At 36.4% G+C, this 21697-nt stretch overlaps 1 protein-coding gene across 1 annotated transcript; it reads left to right on the top strand.

Annotated features, from left to right (window-relative positions):
• The first annotated feature begins 1907 nt into the window (after positions 1 to 1907).
• Positions 1908 to 20541, top strand: nlrc5 (NLR family, CARD domain containing 5). Its single transcript, XM_084408803.1, has 44 exons — positions 1908 to 2406; positions 3033 to 3346; positions 3657 to 3728; positions 4623 to 6354; positions 6937 to 7020; positions 7128 to 7211; positions 7430 to 7513; positions 7626 to 7715; positions 8060 to 8110; positions 9022 to 9066; positions 10287 to 10370; positions 10499 to 10582; positions 10713 to 10802; positions 10888 to 10935; positions 11024 to 11083; positions 11158 to 11241; positions 11341 to 11424; positions 11498 to 11587; positions 11717 to 11776; positions 12315 to 12398; positions 12500 to 12583; positions 12687 to 12776; positions 12890 to 12955; positions 13091 to 13174; positions 13359 to 13433; positions 13570 to 13653; positions 13886 to 13972; positions 14252 to 14314; positions 14436 to 14477; positions 14598 to 14681; positions 14769 to 14852; positions 16164 to 16247; positions 16384 to 16467; positions 16547 to 16633; positions 16737 to 16820; positions 16933 to 17037; positions 17124 to 17207; positions 17950 to 18033; positions 18119 to 18202; positions 18308 to 18391; positions 19034 to 19111; positions 19248 to 19331; positions 19430 to 19513; positions 19629 to 20541. Exons 2-44 carry the CDS (start codon positions 3040 to 3042, stop codon positions 19699 to 19701), a joined length of 5259 nt encoding a protein of 1752 aa, XP_084264929.1. The 5' UTR covers positions 1908 to 2406; positions 3033 to 3039; the 3' UTR covers positions 19702 to 20541.
• Positions 20542 to 21697: the final 1156 nt, after the last annotated feature.

Below are 21697 nucleotides of genomic sequence, written 5' to 3'. Positions count from 1 at the left end.
AAATATCGCATAGCCTATTAATTTCCCAAGCAAAATGTATTGGTCAGAATTATTGCGCTCCTATTTGGCGCGCATGCGCGCAGCAGCGCTCGTTCAATGTGAAGTTTAGCAGCAAAATGGAAACATTTGCACGACTTTCTAAGATTTACAGATGGAGAATATTCCTGTGAAATGTAAGTTTTGCAAACACCATGTCTCAAAACGCATAAAACAGCACAAAATATACGCTGTTTGATGGTGGATCGATTTGATCTATGATCGACCTCTAGGGCTGCTTTAAGAAACGCGTGCACGCGCAGTTATCTAGACTAGATAAACCTGGATCAAATTAGTGGGATTGCGTGAACTTGAATGAACTTTTATGAAACCGCTTTAGCCCCAATTTATTTGCTAGGTTTATTCAAGTCGGGTTTTGGAGTTTAATCCCCGCTTTTCTCAGCATTTTTTATGGAACAACCATCTGGTGTCCGCCTATTGGAAGAGAGCGGATGCAACGTCATCGGCTCCAACGATGATTGACAGGGAGCAGCACCAATGGCGCAGAGCTAAGAAAGTGAAAGTAAAAACAAACAGAATGGGGAGGGGAACAACACAAAACGGCACCAACCGTGACACACATCAATTTTCTAAATATGAAAATGTGAATACATGTTCTTCAGTAATATGATCTCATGACCTCCATAATGCAACTAAGATATTGTATTACTATTATTAAACATTTCCTGGTGCTGTCACACGATTGTTTTTGCAGGTTTCTGGTTAAACCTGTTCTTCTTCCGAAAGACATGGGCTATTATTTTACCAATTCTTAAAGGGATTGGTCACCCAAAAAGTAAACTTCTGTTATCATTTACTCTCATCTTATTTCAAACACTCTTTCCTCAGTGGAACACAAAAGGAGACATTTTAATATACCCCTTTTCATGCAATTACAATTAATGAGAACTGGAGCCTTAATGAGCACCAAGATTTTCTTCTGGGAAACCAAATTAAACATCCAAAATACATATTTAAGTGTTTATTTTATTACACTCTTTACAATACATGTCTTTTAAGGTTGTTTTCTTTAAATGAGTTTGTTTCTCAAGCACTGAGTCAGAAATCTCCATTTCAGTAGCACTTACATACACCAAATGTTAATTTTTCCCCCCTCTGTGCAGAGGGGTTTGTTCTTTTATCATTTGCTTAGTTTATATAGCCTAACATTTTATTCCTAAAAACATGGCGTTTCTTCTGGCTTTTGACAGTATTTTCTGATTTATGGAGTGATACCGTTGACTCTAATATGTCAACTAAATGAAACGTGAATTTTAAACCTGGCTTTAACCTGTGTTCAGATTTCTGTTCTGGAAAGTATGCAAATTAGTGCATATTTAATTAGATAATGCCCCATTGTATATTTACAAAACAACTATGTTAATATGCTGTGATTGGGGAAGTATGGTGATATATAGCCTATTAATTTGATATATAGGCCTATATAACTTTATTAGTTCAAAAAATTGTACATGAGATTGTATTACCATTATTAAACATTTCCTGGTGCTGTCACACATGATTGTGTGTTGCAGGTTTCTGGTTAAACCCTTTCTTATGAAAGACATGAGCTATTATTTTACCAATTCTTAAAGGGATTGGTCATCCAAATATTAAACTTCTGTTAAACTTCTGTCACTTGTGGTGTCTTGTCTTAAGGTAAGTTGCATTTTAAACTAACGTGAAAACTAAGTTGCACCAATTGTTTTATAATGGTTTAAATATCTGTAGATGCTTTGCATAGATAAAGCTCCACATCACATCTTGATGTCCTTATAAGGCAATATAGTTATTTAATTTCACCACTGGTTGGCGTCAGTGAGTGAGCAGCCAACAATCGTGACCTCACTCCTACCCGTGTGTCCTCATTTGCCCTATCTCACGATTCGAATGATGTTATTAACCGACGTTGTAAAACTTGATGTAACGTTAACTGGGTTTTTGAAGCGTCGCCCACACTTTGAAATCGATTATAGGCTACTGCTCATTGAGTTAATAACCACAGTAGTTTTAATTAGCAACATAAGCGCTACATTTATTCTGTTCTAAATGCATTACGTTCAATTGATATTAAAATAACGTCTGTGAATTATTTATAAAGTGCTTTCGGTTGTGAATACATAAAAAATATCAGGAAAATAAACCTGGCTAAACGCTCAGTCGTCGATCGATAAAGATGCGGTTTTACATTAAAAACATACTTAAGTGACACACTGGATTGGCGGGTTTGGTTGAATAGTCTCGCGCCAGACTCCTGGCTAAAGGCAAGATCCGTATACAGGCTACTACGCATATAAAAGAAAACGAAACCAAAGAGGGTTTGTTTAGTTTCATTTCATAATACTGGACCGATGCGTTATGCCACCAGCGGTGAGTCCATTATATCAATACATCTTATAAACATACAGAACATTTGTTGTGTTTCTTGTCGCGAGTAAGCACATTGTTGACTAACGTTGCCATCCATGTGGTTGACCTTACCGCACTTTGTTGTCTCCAGAATTACATGCGTACTATATATGCGCGAGCTGCTCTTTAAATAACAATTTATTATATTTTAGTTATTGATTGCATAGACAGAAACCTTATAGCAAATCTTTTGTATATGGAGAAGATTATTTGGAAAGCATTTACCACAAATGTCCTACTGAACAATAATTTGTCTTGGTCTGTAGCATACAGACTATCTTTTGTTTATAACAAACCTGGAAAAGTTGCGTCTATATGTGAAGAGTATCAGGTATTTCCAGTATTTAAATAATACCTGGTGAATAGATTTTTTTTTAACTGTAGCAATACACATGCTTTTAGCCAAACAAAGCCTCTGTTGTTAGACAATGTGCTCTGGCATCACAGACCTCCTGTGCGCCGTCATGTTGTATAAATCAGCACTCAATGCCATTGCATTTATTGTGGTGAATAAGGTTTGTCATGTAAACTAAAACAATACAAATCAAAATGAAGTAATTTCTGTTTAATGTGTGATTTTTCCCCAGCTAATGGATGAGGATGGAGAGGGAGGACTGGTCGGGGGGCTTCCTGGTGGCCCAGGAGGCCAGTGCACTGGTGGACTTGCTCTGCAATCAGGACAGTGGTGTTCTGGATCGGATCTTTGCCTTAGTGGAACCTAACACAATGGATCAGCTACAGTCACTGACCAACAACAGAGACCTTGTCTCAGCCACTGTGGATTACTTCAAAACTGCAGAACATAACATATGTAGACGATTTCTCATCATCATATATCAGTACTGTAAAAACATACCCTTTCTTCTTGAAACTGCACTGGTATCCGTAGCAGAAAATATTGGTAAGTCATGTTTGTATTTTTTTTTTTTTTTTTTACTGCAGGTTTTCCCCTTCTCATACCATCAATTCATATTAAAGCATAATTTTGTTATTAATCATAATTTAATTTAACAACATATATCAGTTTATATAATATTTGTTCTATTATTTAATTTTAACACATTAAAAAAAAAACATTCAAACATTTTTGAAGTGAAAGTGAAAGTGTCCTGTAGTTGTTAAAAGAAAGAAGCCGTCGTTTAAAATAGGAATGTTATTGAATTCTGGGATATAATTATTCATACAGTTTTTTTTTTCCCTATATTTTGAAGGAACAAACTTCAATCACACAAGTGAGAATGATTATTCCTCACCATCACCAAAAGTGAAACGTCCACGACTAGGTATGTTATACTCTTAAAGGGACACACCCATTTGAATTTTGACTCATTGTGAAAGATATCTTGAATTGGCGTGAACAACCTTAAATTTACTTCAACTTGGATGACAGCAACCAATTGGCCATTCAACAAGAAGAATAAATCTCCCAGTGATTAATCTTGGAAATGATCAAAATAATAAAAAAAGAACATGCTAAACACATCACATTGAGCATTGACCTTGTTATTAATGTTCACATTGTGATCAACAGCATTATTATACAATCCCAAAGTATATGCACACTTAAACCACACTTTCAATGTATAACAAAATATCAAACCAAATGGAATTTATTTTAAAGAAATAGTCAAAACACACTTTTCAAAGATGTTTGTTAGATGCAAACATGGTTAAGAAAACCAAAATTACAAAAGAAAACATATTTCTTCGAAAATATCTACAGTAGCATGATTTGTTTGCAGATGCCACACGGTTTGATGCTTTATTTTTTAAAGCCATAACATTCATAGATTTTAAAACGTGAGCGAAGTCTTTTTTTGAGGCTTTTGTAAGGTGGCCGAGAGAGCTCAATGCGCTGCAACTGAAGAAAACACCCAAATGTTTTCTTGTGATCTTGTGCTATTTGCAGAATCTTGTGCTATTTGCAGCACGTTTCTGTATTTGGTTGTGTTGTGAACTTTTACGGCATGTTTCTGTATTTGGTTGTGTTGTGAGTATTTGGAGCACACATGTGTTGTGAAACTGATTAAGATGTTTTCTTAATTTGCGGGTGTTTTTCTATTTGGATGTGTTTTCTTCAGTTACAGCACGTTGAGCTCTCTAGGCCACCGTATCTTTGTATGAACAGCAAATTATATTTCATGGTAAATTTGCAATGTTTTGATTTTCTTGCATAGATCATGTAAAGACATACACAGATGCCCTTAAATCCATGATACTGCAAAAACATGAGACAGTGACACAGGCTGTGTTAAAGGACATCAGTCTGGGTGACACATGGGTATATTTAAAACACAGGAACCCTCTTCGAGTGAAAGACAGGACCACCCAGCTTCAAGCGTCTCTGGACAGTCATGAAGGAGAAGAGTCAGAGCATAAAGTGTCTGTTGAGTCTCTTCTGAAAACCACCAGCAGGGTTGTCGTGCTGCTGGGCCAGGCTGGATCTGGTAAGACCCTGCTGGTGCACTGCCTCGGCCGTAGCTGGGCTGAAGGCTCCTTCCCGTCTATTCACCTGCTGTTCCTGCTGGAGTTCCGGCAGCTCAATCTTATCTCACGAGATCTTTCCCTGAAAGATCTACTCTTTCTCTTCTATCCTGCCTGTGAGGATGATGAGGAAAGCGAAGCGGTGTTTGAATTCATCCTTTCCAACCCTGAGAAGGTCTGCTTCATATTCGATGGATATGATGAGTTCCGTGCCAAGCTTACAACTCCTAGAAAGCTTGAGAGCTTCATTGACCCAAACAAACCTCTGACAATGACAAATCTCCTCTCTGGACTGTGCAATCGTAAAATCCTTCCAGATTGCACAGTTTTTGTCACTTGTAGACCACGAGATGTGACAGACATGTTTGCGAGCCCTGGTTTCATAACCTGTGAGCTTCAGGGGTTTGACCGATTGGGTGTGAAGGAATATGCCGAGCAGTACTTTCATGAAAAAGGAGATGAATTCAAAAAGAAGGCTGTAAACTTGTTAATGGACAGCCGTCACCTCTTGTCAATGTCGCATGTACCTGGACTCTGTCATATTTGCTGTGTGTGTGTGGATCATCTATTCTCCTCCAGTGATGGATCTCATGCTGATCTACAGCTTCCAACGTCCTTAACTCAAATCTACATGCAAATCTTGTTGGCGTCCCTCAGACGCTTCAATGGAGGTGGGGTGTCTGGTAAACCTCTACTTGAGAGGTACAGAACTAAAATTGTTGAGATGAGCCAGTTGGCCCTCAAAGGACTGGAGGGAAGCACCATAGTCTTCATGGACACAGAAGTGCCTCCAGAACTCCAGGATTTTGGCATCAAAAGCGGGATACTGTCTCGTGTCAAGCTGACGTGTGAGGATGGTTCGTCAGGATATGGTTTCACCTTCATGCACCTTACAATGCTGGAGTTTCTCGCTGCTCTCTACCTCATGACCAGTCAGAACATAACAGAGAGTCAGCTTAAGAAGAAGCTTAACTTGAAAACCCGCTGGACCACCAAGACTGACCCAAAGTCTGTCTTTACAGACTCTCTTCATCTTTACGTATGTGGGCTTGCTGCAGAGGTCTGCACCTCCAATTTGGTCCAGCTTCAAGTGGCAGAGGGAGCCAAGGCTTGGGTACAAAGGCGCCAAGCTGTCGTCCGGAATGTTTTGCAGGGTTTCGCTGGAAGTACCAGTCAAACAGGCCCCAAAATTGTGGAGCTGTGCCGATGCGCTCATGAAACACAAGATTCTAAGCTGGCAAGAGCTGTTGGTTCGAGACCGCAGTTTGAACTGAGAAATATCAGACTCAACGCAGTTGACATGGATTCTTTAGCATTTGTAACAGCAGCTGCTGATCAGAATGTATGTCTGGACTTTGGTGGTTGTTCAATAGACTTGGATTGTTTGGAAATCCTCCCTAGTTTCAAGAATGTGGATCGTCTCATGTGAGTTTTCATAAAATCCTCCTTTATGAACAAATTATTTATGTGTAGTAAATTGGAGTCCATTTGGCATCTTTAAATATAGATGCATGAAATAGTGGTACCATATTGGTTATCAGCTGATAATTGGTTGTTATTTGATCTGTATCAGTTGATATTAGATGTATAATAAATTGGATATTTAATAAACTACAGAAATTCCCCATATTTTACATTTAGATTACCTTTGCTGTCATCTAATGCTCACTTAAGTTAATACACTAATAACTTATCAAATGTTAAATGTAATTTTTACCAAATCTCAAAAAGAATATAATTCATACTGTACATTATAATGTTGTGATGCCTAAATTCCCATTCATTTTAGTCATTTTAGTTTACATTTTTTCATTAATTTAGACATAATATTATAGATTTTCTAATATCAGAATTTTCTTTTAGTTATCTATAACATCAAAATAGTTACCAGCTTATAGTTTTCTGCCATCATTTTAGGAATAGCACATGATATTGGTTCAGGTTGTAGTTTTTATTCTGAAACTGGTCATGTTGATATATTAAACTTTCAAATATATTTCATTCAAGTTTCCGTAGCCGGAAATACGATGACAGGTTTGCAGAGGCTTTGTGTGGTATCCTGTCTAAACTCCAGGCCTTGCGGCGATTAGAGTAAGTTTTTGATTCATCCAGTGTCTGTTGTGACCTTTATGCATTTTGTCATACTATTTCCTTGCATTGTGTTTTGCATTGGTTTGTGTTTTCCCTCTGATTTACAGTTTTATCAGCGGAGGCCTCACTGATGTTGGAGCTGCAAAACTTGCCAGGGCTTTGGAGGACTGTCCCCACATCACACACCTGGAGTAATGCCATTTGCTATGCCATGGGCTTCATAGATTGAAATTTAAAGCAATATAGTGATTTGGCCTGACATGTTTGTGTTCAAATATATTTCTGATATACATAAGTTTTCAACTTATTTCTTAAATTGGAATGGACAAAAAGTTTACAGTAGGTGGTCTTGATGATCTGTCATGAACATCTGTCTTGTGTCAAACAGTGTGTTATGTTTATCTGACAGTGTCAGCGATAACTCCTTGAAAGATGAAGGTATAAGAGTGATTGCGGAAACACTATCCAGACTGCCCAACATCTGCTCTGTTTTGTAAGTAGTGTGTTTTCGTTTCAAAAGCCTGATTGTACACAATTTAGATATTTAGATATTCACGACAGAATTACTTATATTACGTCTGGTGCATTATTACACTTTTACTCAGGATGGGGAAAAACACCATCTCCACAGATGGAGTCCTCACACTCATTGAGAGGATGGCTGCCTGCACCTCTATTCAGGAAGTCCATGTTGAGTAAGTTGTTTTGTTGGCCTGTCTTATACATTTATAATGAAAATGGCAAATGAGAAACATTTTCCACACAATTTGGATTAGGGGCTCTCAACTGGTTTTGCTTAGGGACCCGTGTTTTACAGTACATAAAGTTGTGTCCCATAAATATGTCCTTATAATCTTAATATTAATGTAAAGTAAAGTAAAACGCATATTAATCTCGCCATGTTTTGAACAGTATTTATTGTAGTCTTTACCCTGTGTAGTTTTGTTCAGTTTTTGAAGATAAGGGCACTTCACTTGATCTTTCCATTTGGGTCCATTTCATTGTCATGGGATGTTTTATTCTCTCTTATTGTATACAGGGGGAATAAAGAGATCAGCCTTTCCTTCTCACAAATCACTGACACAATATGGTGAGTGCTGATTGACAGATAGTCTCTAAATACGTGTTTGACCTATTTGAAGGGTTGGTAATACCCCAGAATACCCCCGTGTATTTTATATTTCATATTTCCTGTCTGGTGCATGTTTTGTGGTTACTTTGCCTGTGCAATATGCACTTGGCTAGTTATTGCAGTGCAATGCACTATGGCCTGAAAGTGATAACGTTTGATAGGTGGTAAATGTTGTGCATCTTTTTATTTTATTTGAGGGCAAGTCTATAGCTTTTACCCTGATGTTAAAGGTGCAGTATGTTATTTCTCAAAGTCGTTGCTGAGCATTGTTGATATTTGAAATCAACCCAAACAAACACATCGCTCTATACATTGCTTTGCCGCCAAAACTCACCCTCCAATCCTAACCGCCCTGCTCCGAGTCGGTGTCGAACCCCGATTGCTGGCATGCGAGGCGGGTGCACTAAGAAGGACGCTAAACAGTATACACCACATTCTCTAATTCTCAGTGTTACTCATGTATGGAGCTCACGTCTGTTTTCAGGCCTTCCCGCTTAGCTCTCTACAGCGCTGGAAAGCTGTTCTAATATTAACGCGGGTCCTAAAGCTCTTTCCTGATCATAACCCTTTTTTTCCCAGTGATATATCTCTTTTGTAATGTCTCTCAGCCATCTCTCTTTCAACAGTATTTCTTCAAATCTCCCTCTTGCTCGTTCTCTCTCCTCCACCGTCTCTCTCCTAATGCTGATTGACTACACGTTTGTTGTTGTGTCTGGTTGTGTCGGTCCGACCAACTTTCAAACAGCCTTTTTAAAATATCGCTTACCCCACCTTTAAAGTGCAGTCTGTAGTGACTGCACAGTTTGATGGTCACTGAAGGCATTCAATAACACAATAAAAATGCATTTTTCTCACTTTTTCTTTCTTAGTGAAAACACAGACTTGAATAACACGGAAGAGACAAAGAATGTAAGGTAAGTGCTGATTCCTTTAAAAATCATATTCCTTCAGATAAAGGACAACAAATGAATCCTTAGTTACAAAGTCTAGATTTTAAACTTAACACTGAACTTTAGACTTAATGAGTTTAGACTTTATGGCTTCATTATATCATATAGAAGGAGCTGTGCTTTCATCTTGCTTTGTTTAATAATGTGGTGTGTGGTGTCTATAAAGTCCAAGTGTTCATCACTTGGCAGCATTTCAGGAGAATTAGAGGATAGAGTCAGATAGTTTGTGGAAGAGAATAGGCTTTTAGGACAATCATATTGAAGACAGCAAACAAAAATGAGAAACTGACTTGTTATATGTATTTATTTATCAAAAAAATATTTTAATCAGGAAAAAGAAGTGAAAGGCCATTCACAGTATGTATTGATGATCATCTGCAATTTGATGTGCAAAGTTTTCTTTATGATTTCTCCAACTCTCTCTTACAAGGTCACAGACATACGTTTGTGGCATTGTTTTATTTTAAGGGTCACGGCAGGGTTATTATGCTGTTGTCCATTCGTGTCTTTTAGTTATTCTTTTTTATTTAACCTTTATTTAACCAGGAAAATTCTCATTAAGATTAATATTCTCTTTCACAAGAGAGTCTTGGCTCAGATCTTGTTCTCTACTCTTGACTCCACTAAAGAAGGCTTTATAAAAGGCTAAGAAGTCTTGGCAGCGCCTGAAATGGGTCATACCATTAAGATTAGTACCTGAGAAGTTAAAGTAAATACGCCATAAAAACCCTGCTCATTAAACAACACCCATTTATTGCATGGAAGGGGCAAAAACATAACGTAAGTAATTTAGATTCATGTGCACAGATTAATTGAATTATAAAGTTGAACCACTTCTCTTGAACGTAAATGCTGTTACACTGAATGTACAAAGCAAACTGTTTGCTGAAATAAGAATGTGCAGTTTATCTGTCAATAAGATGCACCTGAAATGTTTGTTACTATAGCAACAGTAGGGTCACAGAGCGTTTTAATTTTTAATATTAAAATAAAGTTATTTACAGCGTCTTAAGACCGGGTACTGCTTATGTCCCCACCAATGACAAAATCAAACCTACGCCCTTGAGAAAGTGTACCACAATTTCTGCTGTGTCACTACCACTGTTTCACTGGGTTTATATTTTCCAAACCAAACATACTGAACTGACAGGAAGTAAATGTTTCTTGTAATTGTTTCTTTATAGGTTTAAACAGTGTAACATCACTGTTTCACATGTAGCCAGTCTGTGTAATAAACTCAAGGGCTTCCCCTTCATAACCCTTTTAGAGTAAGTATTAAAATTCACCATAAATCCCACCTTTTAAACTTGTGTACCTCATATCAGATTGAGTTCATACACCCACAATTCTTCTTGTAAGTACAGTGCTGATGTTACATGTTTTCCTTATTTTTCAGTTTGTCGCAGAACTCGCTGGGTAACAAGGGTCTAAAGAAGATTCTGGACCTTCTGCCTAAACTAGGGACAATTCAGGAGATCAAGTAGGCCTATGTTTTTATCTGCAGCTTCCTTTGGTTTTGACAGTTCCATTGAGACACTTCTCCATTTACCATACTGCCAGTGCATTTCTGTTTTCAAAAGAGTATATATTTTGTTTCTGAACACACACAGTGTCAGTGAAAATGGTGTTGATATGGACGGGGTGGTGATGCTTGCTTCTGCCCTCTGTAACCAGAAGAACCTGAGGAGAGTGAATGCAAGGTCAAGACCAGCATTGAGTTTTTGGTCATTTTTATGCCTGTCTGAATGGCCGTTAAAATGCTAACACTGTGCTTTTTCTCACCAGTGGAAATGAAAAGAAAAAGTTGGTTCTTTGGTTTGACACTAGCAGAAGGTACGGAAACAGATGTAGCTGCTGACATTTTTGCTTAATATGTAAAGAAATGTTGGCGTAGTATAACCAATGTGCTTTATTAATGCAGACGTGCTTCAAGACAGCTGACACCAAGTGAAAATGGGATACATGTGCATAAAAAACTTAGGTATATCTCTCAGTTTTGTTATATACATTGATTTAGCGATAATCGGTTAATTTATGTGTTTTTTGTCTTTCCAGTTTGACCCATTGTGATATCCAACCTGCCTACATGGCCAAGCTGTGTAAGCAGCTGGTTAAATGTGAAAACCTTTTGGAGATTGAGTGAGTAGCTCTAATGTCTGCTAATCTATAGTGTAGACAAAAGACTTTTATATGGATCACCTACGTTCTGCTTTTCCACATTTTATATTTGTGTTACAGGTTCTCCCATCTAAAATTATCAAATGAGTCCATTGAGAAGTTAATGTTGATCCTTCCTGAAATGTCTTCTCTTCATCTACTGAAGTAAGTGGCCACAGCTACTTTGATCCCTATCATGATATTACTTTTATTCATCTAAGATTACTTTATTTTCCAGCTTAAGTCATGTTGACCTGTCTACAAATGGGGCTTTGTTATTGGTCAGATCTCTTGCTGACTGCCAGCGTGTCACGGCTGTGGAACTAAGGTGTCTTATTTATGTTCATATTTTTAGATATTAAAGTAGGGATTACGTTTCTTAAAACATGCTTTTGCTTTTAAAAACACTAATATTGCTTATTTGAATATCTAAAGTTGGTTTTAACATGATTCTTAGACACCGGGCTGAAGCATTCATCAAATTTGTTCCTGAAAAAGCAGAGGCAGCAATTTGCAAGTAAGAAATGTCAGCTCTCCATTGATAAAGTGGCCATGTGATTATGACAAAAATTATACTTTTCAATTATTTAGAGTTAAATCAGGATGGTCACTAAATGGTCAAGTTCTTCTTAGCAGCATGACGCGCCCTTTAAAATTACTGAAGCTCTCAAACACTTCAGTTCAGCACATGTAGTGAGTTCTGCCTTCTTGTGAAAACTCTATGAAGTGGTTTATACTTACTGTATAAATTATTTATTCACCTTGCTGGCTATAATGAGAGCATTCGTTAGAGTTCAGAACTCAGTCAGTGATCTCACGCTATCAGAACTCGCATTTGAGTGCTATTGAGTGGATTTCCTCTGTGCCAGTGAGTAATTTAAAGGACTTTTAAAAAACATTTTTATTTGAAATTTGAAAATAGAAATAAAAACTATAATAGTCCATAAATAATATTAAAATTACACTGCTTTTGATGCAATACATCTTAAACTGAATGCTGAATCACTATAATAGATTTGGCACCTTTGGAAACATGTTTTCTCTGATGTTTACAGGCTCACAGAGTATAAACTGAGCAAAACCAATGTCGAGAAGCTCTCAAGGATACTGGAGAACTGTCCTCGCCTGTCTGAACTAGTGTAAGTATTCCTCTGTTCTTTTACCACTGTTTTCTCATCCTATTGAAGTCGGTACATTTTACTGTTGTGCAAACAAATTTTTATTTCTTTCCCCATTGTAGCTTGTCTCATAACCTTCTCCGAGATGAAGGGGTGAAATGTTTTGTTGATTATTTGCCCAAACTAAAGATCTCAAGCTCAGTGAGGTAAGAGTTTAGTCACAGCCTGTCTTCACTAACATTTGTTGCTTGTAATTGACATTATGGGTTAATTTACCACATAAAGTTTACTTATTGTACTCCCACGCAGCATCAGTGGCAACCGAATGACTCAAGTAGGTGCGCTGGATCTGGTCAACTCAATGAATACCTGTGAAAAAGTTGTTGCTGTTGAAGTCAGGTAATGGCTAATGCACTAACATTGCCATTTGTTGCTCACTTTTCATTGACATGAACAATGATTGGTTTACAGAAAAGTTTTTTAGCTACTGTATATGCTTTTCTCTTCTTTAGTCTTGGAGTGGAAGATCAGTCCTTGATTCATTTTGTGCAGGAACATGTCAACGGCAAGACTCTTAGGTAATTTCCCAAAATGCACGTGAGGCATCACAATCGAAAGACAATCAAATAGTCACGAGAATAATAGGTTTATTCAAGTCAAAAGTGAAAGTGGTTTGGTGTTTAGCTTCCTCTTACAGTTCTCTTGACATACAGGTTAAGGGAGTGCAGTTTTGATGTCATACACTTGAAGAAGCTTGTGGAAATCCTGAAAGGATGCCCTAGGCTGCTTACATTAGAGTGAGTATTTGACCACAGTTACATTACAAGTTGGGTAGGGGTTGATTTGGACAAGTTTTCCAAGTCACCTCAATGGCAAAAAGTCACCCTGAAGTCCCCCCTTTCTTTATTGTCCTCTCAGAAAAATGCTGTACCTTATAGAAACATTGGTGTTAAAATGTATATTGTTCCTCTCTTTCTTTAGATTGTCTTCTAATTCACTGCAGAGTCAAGGCTTACTGGACAGCCTGGCTGAGCTCTCCACAATCCATACTGTGAAGTAAGTTTTTAACAAGAATTGATCTCACAGATAAATGATGACATATCGCGTTCGACAGTTGCATGGATTTTTTGGATAGTTTGGATAGTTGCATATTAATTCAGGTTTTTAATGCACGTTTTTCTATTCCTCTCAGATTAAGAAATAATGGCCTGATTTCTGAGCAAATAGAGTATTTTGTCAAACAGTTCAGTAGATGTCACCAACACAGAGACATCAGGTAAGAACAGAACAAAACATCTGTTTATTTAAGGGTGTTTCATGATTTGAGATGTGATGGAAATTTTGGTGGATGTATGGGGAAAAAAGTCCGAATTTTCTTGTGATACATGTATATATTAAGAGTTTATTTTCCAAAAGTGCCCTAAGAAACAATGAAATTGGTTTATTTCTGTGATTAGTTGCTATTTTTATATGTGAGGATAATGATGTGTTTGGGATGTTTTCATTAGGATTGAAGAGCCGTGGCTGACAGGAAATGCTGTTATCAGTCTCATTGCCAAATGTCTGAATCTGCAGCCACACATCAGGGAAATCAGGTGCAGTCCTGAAGCAGTCACTTACAAGCCACACACAGACACACACATCATTACAGAGTGGTTTCCTGTGTGGTGACGTGACCCTCGTTTCATCCTAAATTAGACCCCACTCGCACGTTCATGTTCAATGGCACAACACATTTTAATTTACATATATCCATTTGCAAATGATACTAACTTACTAATGTACTATATGATTATGTAAAAAGTATAGCACTAAATATTGCTTATGAATCATCTCAAAGAGATTAAAAAACATCTTTTACCCAACATATGCAGGGTCAACCGTGCTTCCATAAACATGATTACAGAGGCCAATTCCAGTCCCAGCTCCACTTCTATGTAAGCTTCATAACTCACTATAATTTTTACGTTCATAGAGTGTGGAGTGCTGTTAATATTGTCTAAAAATGTTTTACAATGTTATATATGCAAAGTTAATTTGGCCCGTTTTTTCTGACAGAGTTAATCCTGAACATTTCAAACCTGCTCTGCAGGTCATCAGGTGTGTTGGCTTTTTGTTTGGTTGTAAGGTTGTTGGATGTTTTATGCTTTTCTTTAATTGCATTTTTATATGATATTCTGTGCATTTGATGTACAACAACACTTTTGTCACATTCTTTAGCTTTGATGGCTGTGACATAGAAGGACAGCATCTCACTCCTCTGACACTTCCCATCCAGAAATGTCTTGCCTTGCAGGATTTAAAGTAAGTCAATGAGAGTTTATGCTGATTTTGGTGTATTCGATGTCTTTTTTCTTAGTTTGAATCCTGCTCACTTCATTTTGTGTCCAGGTTTTCTCAGCTTAAAGTGGACCGAAAAGGCGCAGATTTTTTTTCTGCAGTCATTCCGTCCTTACTGAATCTCAGGAACCTCACGTAAGTGTTTCATAATTAAATACAATAAACAGATAGTCATCTTTATTTTATATGTATGGGTGTTTTTATTAAACATACTTTTTATAGAATGTCTAATGCATCACATGACATGGTTTTGTTGCTGGGGCTATTCTTTAGCATCTGTATATCCTAAATACACACAATTAAATAATTTTTGTATTTGCATAATTTGACTCAATTAAAGCTATTTAAAAAAGATTTTGCTCAGAAATAATATTTTACTTGATTTCTCTTTATTTCTTCATCATCATGTGTCTCTTATTTCTTCTGAGAAAAATGTATTAGTCATGTAACCCCCTAGTTCTTGATTTTATCATGTCATGTGCTTCTCTTGCTCAATGTGTGATGTTTTCATTGGTTTATTCATGTCCAATTTATGTCCAAGTTCATGTTCAGGTCCATGTTTAAGTCTCTGTTCACATTACTTTTCTAGTCATGTTTTTAGTTAAGTTTTTAAGCCTATGTTTTGTATTTTGTTACCAATAAACTGCACCTCTTACTTTCAACTTGCCTCCAGTGGATATATGTTACAGAAAGCTAGATGGAACATGAGGGGTATAAATACATATGGACTAATCAGAGCAGAAGGCCTTGTATGCTCTCGAATCGCTCTTGCGATACATTGATGTCATACAGCGATCGGTCTGCGCAGTGCTGCTTCAAGTCAGACACACCTAATGAAAACATAACACATTGAGCAAGAGAAGCACATGACATGGTGGCATAAGGAACTGGGGAATTGCATGACTAAACTAGAAAAACAACAAAGACAATACAAAATGAAAGACATGAGATTTGAGATTCCCAAAACCAACGTGAAAATCTCAAGAAATTAGATTCCTCAAAGATTCAAATCAAACGTGATGCACTATGGCCTGGTTTCACAGACAAGGCTTAGATTAAACCAGGGCTAGGCCTTAGTTAAATTAGGGCATTTAAATAGCTTTTATAAACTTGCCTTAGAAGAAGAAAAAACATTACTGGTGTACATCTTGAGACAAAACATTGGCACTGACATATTTTAAGATATGTCTGTACAAGTTGCTTTTTTAGCTCAAACATGCATTTTAGTCTGGGACTAGGCTTAAGCCTTGTCTGTGTAACCGGGCATATAAATGTTAAAATCCTTTTGAATTAATTTATTCTTTGTTTAGATGGTCATGCTTTAAAACATTGTATGTAATTTTACATAAATAAGACAAAAATCAACTTAAAGATGTTGAAGAAACACCCTTGTGTACTTTATTTGTAACACTCTTGGTGTTATTATAAGTACTGTATACTTTACAGTCTTGATTTGAAAGCAGCAGCTGAGGATGATGTGGAAACTCTTGCTGAAGCATTACCAAACACTCCAGTGTTTGAGAGTTTGAGGTTTGTTGTCTTTCTTATTAGTCTTATTCAAGTAAAGTTTAAAGTTGCACATGGGAAAAATGGTCTTTACAGGGAAAAGTATGTGTAATTTCATTATGTGAGCTTATTTATCTTTTCCTTCCTGTATGTCTTCTAGTTTGTCCCAGCTTGTTTTAGGTGACCGTGGAGCTGCACTATTAGGGAGAGCTCTTCAAAGGGTGCCAAATCTGAAATCATTTAAGTAAGTGTCTGATTTTCTTCATTATTTCTCATCGCAACAGAGTGCAACATTGCTGATTGGCTGATATGTTTTTGTCCAGTCTGTCCCAGTGCTCCGGCTGGACAACAGCTCGAGGGTGTGACCTGGTCAAAGGACTGGTCAAGTGCGTCTCACTGGCAGAGATACGGTAATGCATGTTGTAGTGTCCGCTTTTCAAACACCGCACTCTGTAATACATTCACTGTCATTGACAGGTAATACCATATTTAATACTTTGTTTTCAATTATAGACTGGACTCTTTGGTACTTGATGAGGAGGGTATAACCATCCTAGCGCAAGGCTTCAGCCATTTGGACTCCCTTCGAAGGCTCAGGTAAGGCTTGTAGTGTTCATTGAATATTTAGCAAACACTCAATAAGCAGGTATACTCTCCAAGAAACCCATCTTTTTATTTAATGTCTAATCTGGTTGTTTGCTCTCCTTAGCTTGAACCACATTAGAGTGGTGACATCAGAGACGTTTGTGAATGGCACTGGCATACTCTGTCTACTTGCCTCTTTTAAGGGGTTTAGACAGATGGAAGAGATTGAGTAAGTATTGTGGTCCGTAAAAGCACATGCACACAAATGCTAACAGCATTTGCTAATATGTAAAAAAAAAATAATGCTATTTACAGGTTGGAAAGTTGGCGAATGGGAGATGGTGGTACTTATGAGCTTGTGAAATACATTCCTTCATGGACCAAACTACTAAAGCTGAGGTATGGCAACTGCATTGAGTATGAGATTCAGATTATTCCTCAGCTGAGAGAACAATTTATAAAGCTTTTGATAGAGCGCCCTCTAGTGGACACAATTAAATACGGTGGAAATATACACTAACTTGTGTTTATTTAAAATGTACACTACTGTTCAAAAGTTTCTGGTAAGTAAGATTACCAGATTACCAATATAAAGAAATTGATACTTTTATTCAGCAGGGTTGCATTAAATGGATCAGATTTTTACAGAAAAATATTTCTATACATCAAAGAATCCTGAACAAAATGTATTATGGTTTGCACAAAAATATTAAGGAGCACAACTGTTTTCAACATTGATAATAATAAGAAGAAATGGTTCTTATTACCAAATCAGTATGTAAAAATTATTTTGAATGATCATGTGACACTGAAGGCTGGAGTAATGATGCTGAAAATTCAGCTTTGCGTCATAGGAATAAATTACATTTTAAAAGGTATTGACATACAAAACACTTATTTTAAATCGTAATAATATTTCACAATATTACTATTTACTAGTTTACAAACCAGTTTTTTCTGTGTTTTTGATCAATGAGCATAAGAGACTTCTTTCAAAACCATTAAAAAAACCATACTGACCCCAAACATTTGAACAGTAGTGTCATATTGTCTAGAGTTGTTATTACAGTCATCTGAAACATTGCATCATTATTAATGTTCCTCAAAACTTTATAGTTTTTTACTGATTACATTTTTGCAGTCTGTCAGACAACAGTATAAGTGACCAGGCTGGAGAGAAGCTACTGACGGCTCTATCCCATTGCAGAGCTCTTCAGAAACTACAGTAAAGCATTTACTTAATTTAATTCATGTGTGATATTGCTTGCAAAATCAGTAGCTGACCATTCTTCATTATTTTGTTTTCACAGGCTGTCCAATAACAAGCTTGGTCAGGCCAGTGCTGCTAAACTATCTCAAGTCCTTCCGTTACTGCATCAGCTTTCAGAACTCAAGTAAGTCATGCATTTTGCGGTCTGTATAGTAAATAATGACAGAATTTTTATTTTAGATTAAACTATTGCTTTAAAAAGATGTCAGCGATGCTGATTTTTTTTTAGTTTGTCAGAGAACCAGTTTGACCCACAAGGATCCAAGGCTCTTTGTGAAGGTCTCATAAGCATGAAGGCACTGAAAATACTACAGTAAGACACTAAATACTTTTACAGAGCTACATAAATGATTAAATTTGTTACATCACACACTACTGTTCAAAAGTATGTACATTTTCTTTGAAAAAAAGTACATACTTTTAATTCTTTTTTTTTTTCAACAAGGATGCATTAAGTTGATCAAAAGTGACAGTAAAGAAATGTACAATGTTACAAAGGACTTATATTTCAAATAAATGCTGTTCTTTTTAAACATTCTGTTAATCAAAGAATTAAAAAAAAGGTGTCATGGTTTCCACAAAAATATTAAGCAGATTTCAGCACTGATAATAATAAGTTAATAAATGTTTCTGGAGCAGCAAATCAGCGTATCAGAATGATTTCTGAAAGATCATGTGACACTGAAGACTGGAGAAATTTTGGCTTTGCATCACATGAACAAATTACATTTTACAATTACATCAAATATATTTAAATTTTAGTTTGTAACAATATTTCATTTTAACGTTTCACTGTATTTTTATTTAAATAAATGCATCCTTGGTTAGTATAAGAGACTTGTTTCAAAAACATTACGACATTTTACCGACCCTAAACTTTTGAACGGTATACAACCTGATTTGGTTATTGTATACAGCTGCATACTGTAAACCAGTGTAACTACTTGTCTCTCAGTTTGACTTCATTTGGGAGTTCAGATCTGGTTGATGTGGCATCATCCCTCAAACACTGTCCATCCATAGAAGATGTCAGGTGGGATCAGATATTTCAAACTTCTTTAAATGCTGTAGTTTGACTCATAAATGCATGGACCCACACATTAAATGATTCTGGTCCCTGTGTGTTGTTTAAAACTTCCCTTAGTTTATTAAGTCATTGTCTTTTTCAGCTTGTCGTGGAATGGATGTGGTGACAGTCTTGCATCGACACTGGCTAAGATTCTGCCCCTGTGTACAAAGCTGAAAAGACTTGAGTAAGTTACTTGGGTGCTTGCAGTGAAAGTTTACCTTTTCGGCTGATTACATGTTGGATTTACAGTATGCTGATGTTATTAAAAACTAATAATTACAGCCTGGAGGCCAATAAAATAACCACGACTGGAGCCACAGCGATAGCCAAATGCCTCCCATCATGCCCCTCCATTGAAGTAATAAGGTATGACTAGCATATACACTCTTGATCAGACAATTCTAGCTTGCATGATTAATAAGAATCAACTAATAGAACTGCTTGACTACTTGAGCTTCTCTACATTTGTCACTTTATACAGACTCTGGAGGAATCCAATTGTCAAAGAGGATGAGAATCTAAAAGATCAGAGGCTGAACTTTTCATCAGTTTAATCACTTGTGTTCTTTTTTCTCTTTTTCATTTTGTAAATACAATTGGTGAAGTGCTATTAGTAGTTTTAACTTAAAATTATTTAATCGGGGAACACATTACCTCATTAGAGCAATTCATTACACCATTACAATAGCGCACTTCTCAGCGGTTCAGGGACTGGAATCTTTTAATGCCCGTCTAATGCAAACAATAGGCTCTGATCAGTAAAGAAAGAGAGCTGGTGACATGCTGTGCCCAAAAAAAAAAGCACAATTAACTTACATTTAGAAGAGCTTTGGTATTTGATGAGGAGGGTATAACCATACCCTCCCGCAAGGCTTCAGCCATTTAGACTCCCTTCGAAGGCTCAGGTTAGGCTTGTAGTGTTCATTGAATATTTAGCAAACACTCAATAAGCAGCTATACTCTCCCTAAATTGCAACAATTAGAAATGTGACTAATTAGCCAGTCATAGCACAATGAAGTAGCACAATAAGTTCAGCACAGTCATGCTCTTTGCCGATACACCGAACTAAGGTATCTTGAAGCTCAGAGCCTATCCTCCATTAGGGGCATTCATGCACTGATCCACCCTGAACTCCACCATGTTGTGTTCTCCTTTAAATTACGTATTTATGCCTGGATTTTACTTGGATCTGTTCAGCTTTTATCTATAGAAACATTTCTTGTTATTTGTAAAGTGCTTTACTCAACTTGTAAAGCTAAACTCGTGGTTGCTGGTAAATCCAGAACCATCCTCTCTAGTACCTGCACTGAACAATTATTGATCCTATTCATGTGGGTTTTTTTTTATTATGTGTACTGAAATGATAAATAAAGGTTATTCTTCATAAAATTCATATTTTGGACAATAGCTTTTCTGTTATTTAATCAGATCTCAAAATAGAATGTAGATAATAGAGTGTCTTCGAGTATTATTATTGTTATATGATTATAATATATTACAAAATGGCAGGAAGGTTGGAGGTAATCTTATTTATAAGAGAAAATATTTTAAAAATTGCACAATAAATACTATATTCCTGCAATATCAGAAGGAATCAGGACCGCAGTTCTAGGACCATAGTTTTCTGTGACAGCGCCACTAGCCAATTCTACACCAACAGAGGAGACATGATTCACACTTCAAACAAACAAATGCAAAGACCCATTGGAAATAATTAACTTTGTATGATCTTTCTAGCTTATTTTTAACGTAAGAGCATGTGTACCATTTTAAAATTGAATGTGCGAGGCTCTCATTGTCAGCAGTCTCCAGTTATTATTTAGCTGTGCAAAAACAGTCCATTGTTGGATGTTGTAAACTGGTATTTGTTTTCAAATTATTAATAATTCATTAACATACTAATAAACACTAGTTTGTTGAGCAATTGTTTTAACAGATGTGAAGCGCCACGCTGCGGCTAATGAATTGAAGTCTCGTACATGCACAGAAAATAGTATTTCTTTCCAAGAAAACTGAATTTAAAAACAGAATATAGTTCATATATAGAATCAAATTAGGTTAAATATTTCAAGAGGGTTACCAACGGGGTATGTTTAGGGTTAGGACCATTGTTGTGTAAGTTACTCTAAAAAAGTAATTAATTACTAGCTACTAATTACATGTTCAACTGTGTAATTAGATTACTGTACTGATTTGATTACTTATCACTAATTACTTTCCAAATCCCTAATCAACCTCAACCAGTTGAACAATACAACTATCTTTCAAATTGATTCTTTCAAATAAACAATATACAATTGCATAAATTATTCTTGAACTATGTATTTAAAGGGAGAAGGTTATATTAAAAACATACATTTTAACATTAGATTTTGATGTTAAACCCACTATTGTTTTATATAGAATTGTTCTATAATCTATACAGTATTTAATGCTATTACATCAGAAGTAACTGTAATTAAATTTCAGAAAAATTAAGAGTAATCCCTTACTTTATGGGACAAGTAAGATTACAGTGATTAGATTACTTAGTAATTAATTACACCCAT

This window comes from Rutilus rutilus, assembly GCF_951802725.1.
Source record: "Rutilus rutilus genome assembly, chromosome: 5".
Lineage (NCBI taxonomy): Eukaryota > Metazoa > Chordata > Actinopteri > Cypriniformes > Leuciscidae > Rutilus > Rutilus rutilus.
Note: the sequence above shows the minus strand (reverse complement) of the source record. Positions and strands in the feature narration are given on the sequence as shown.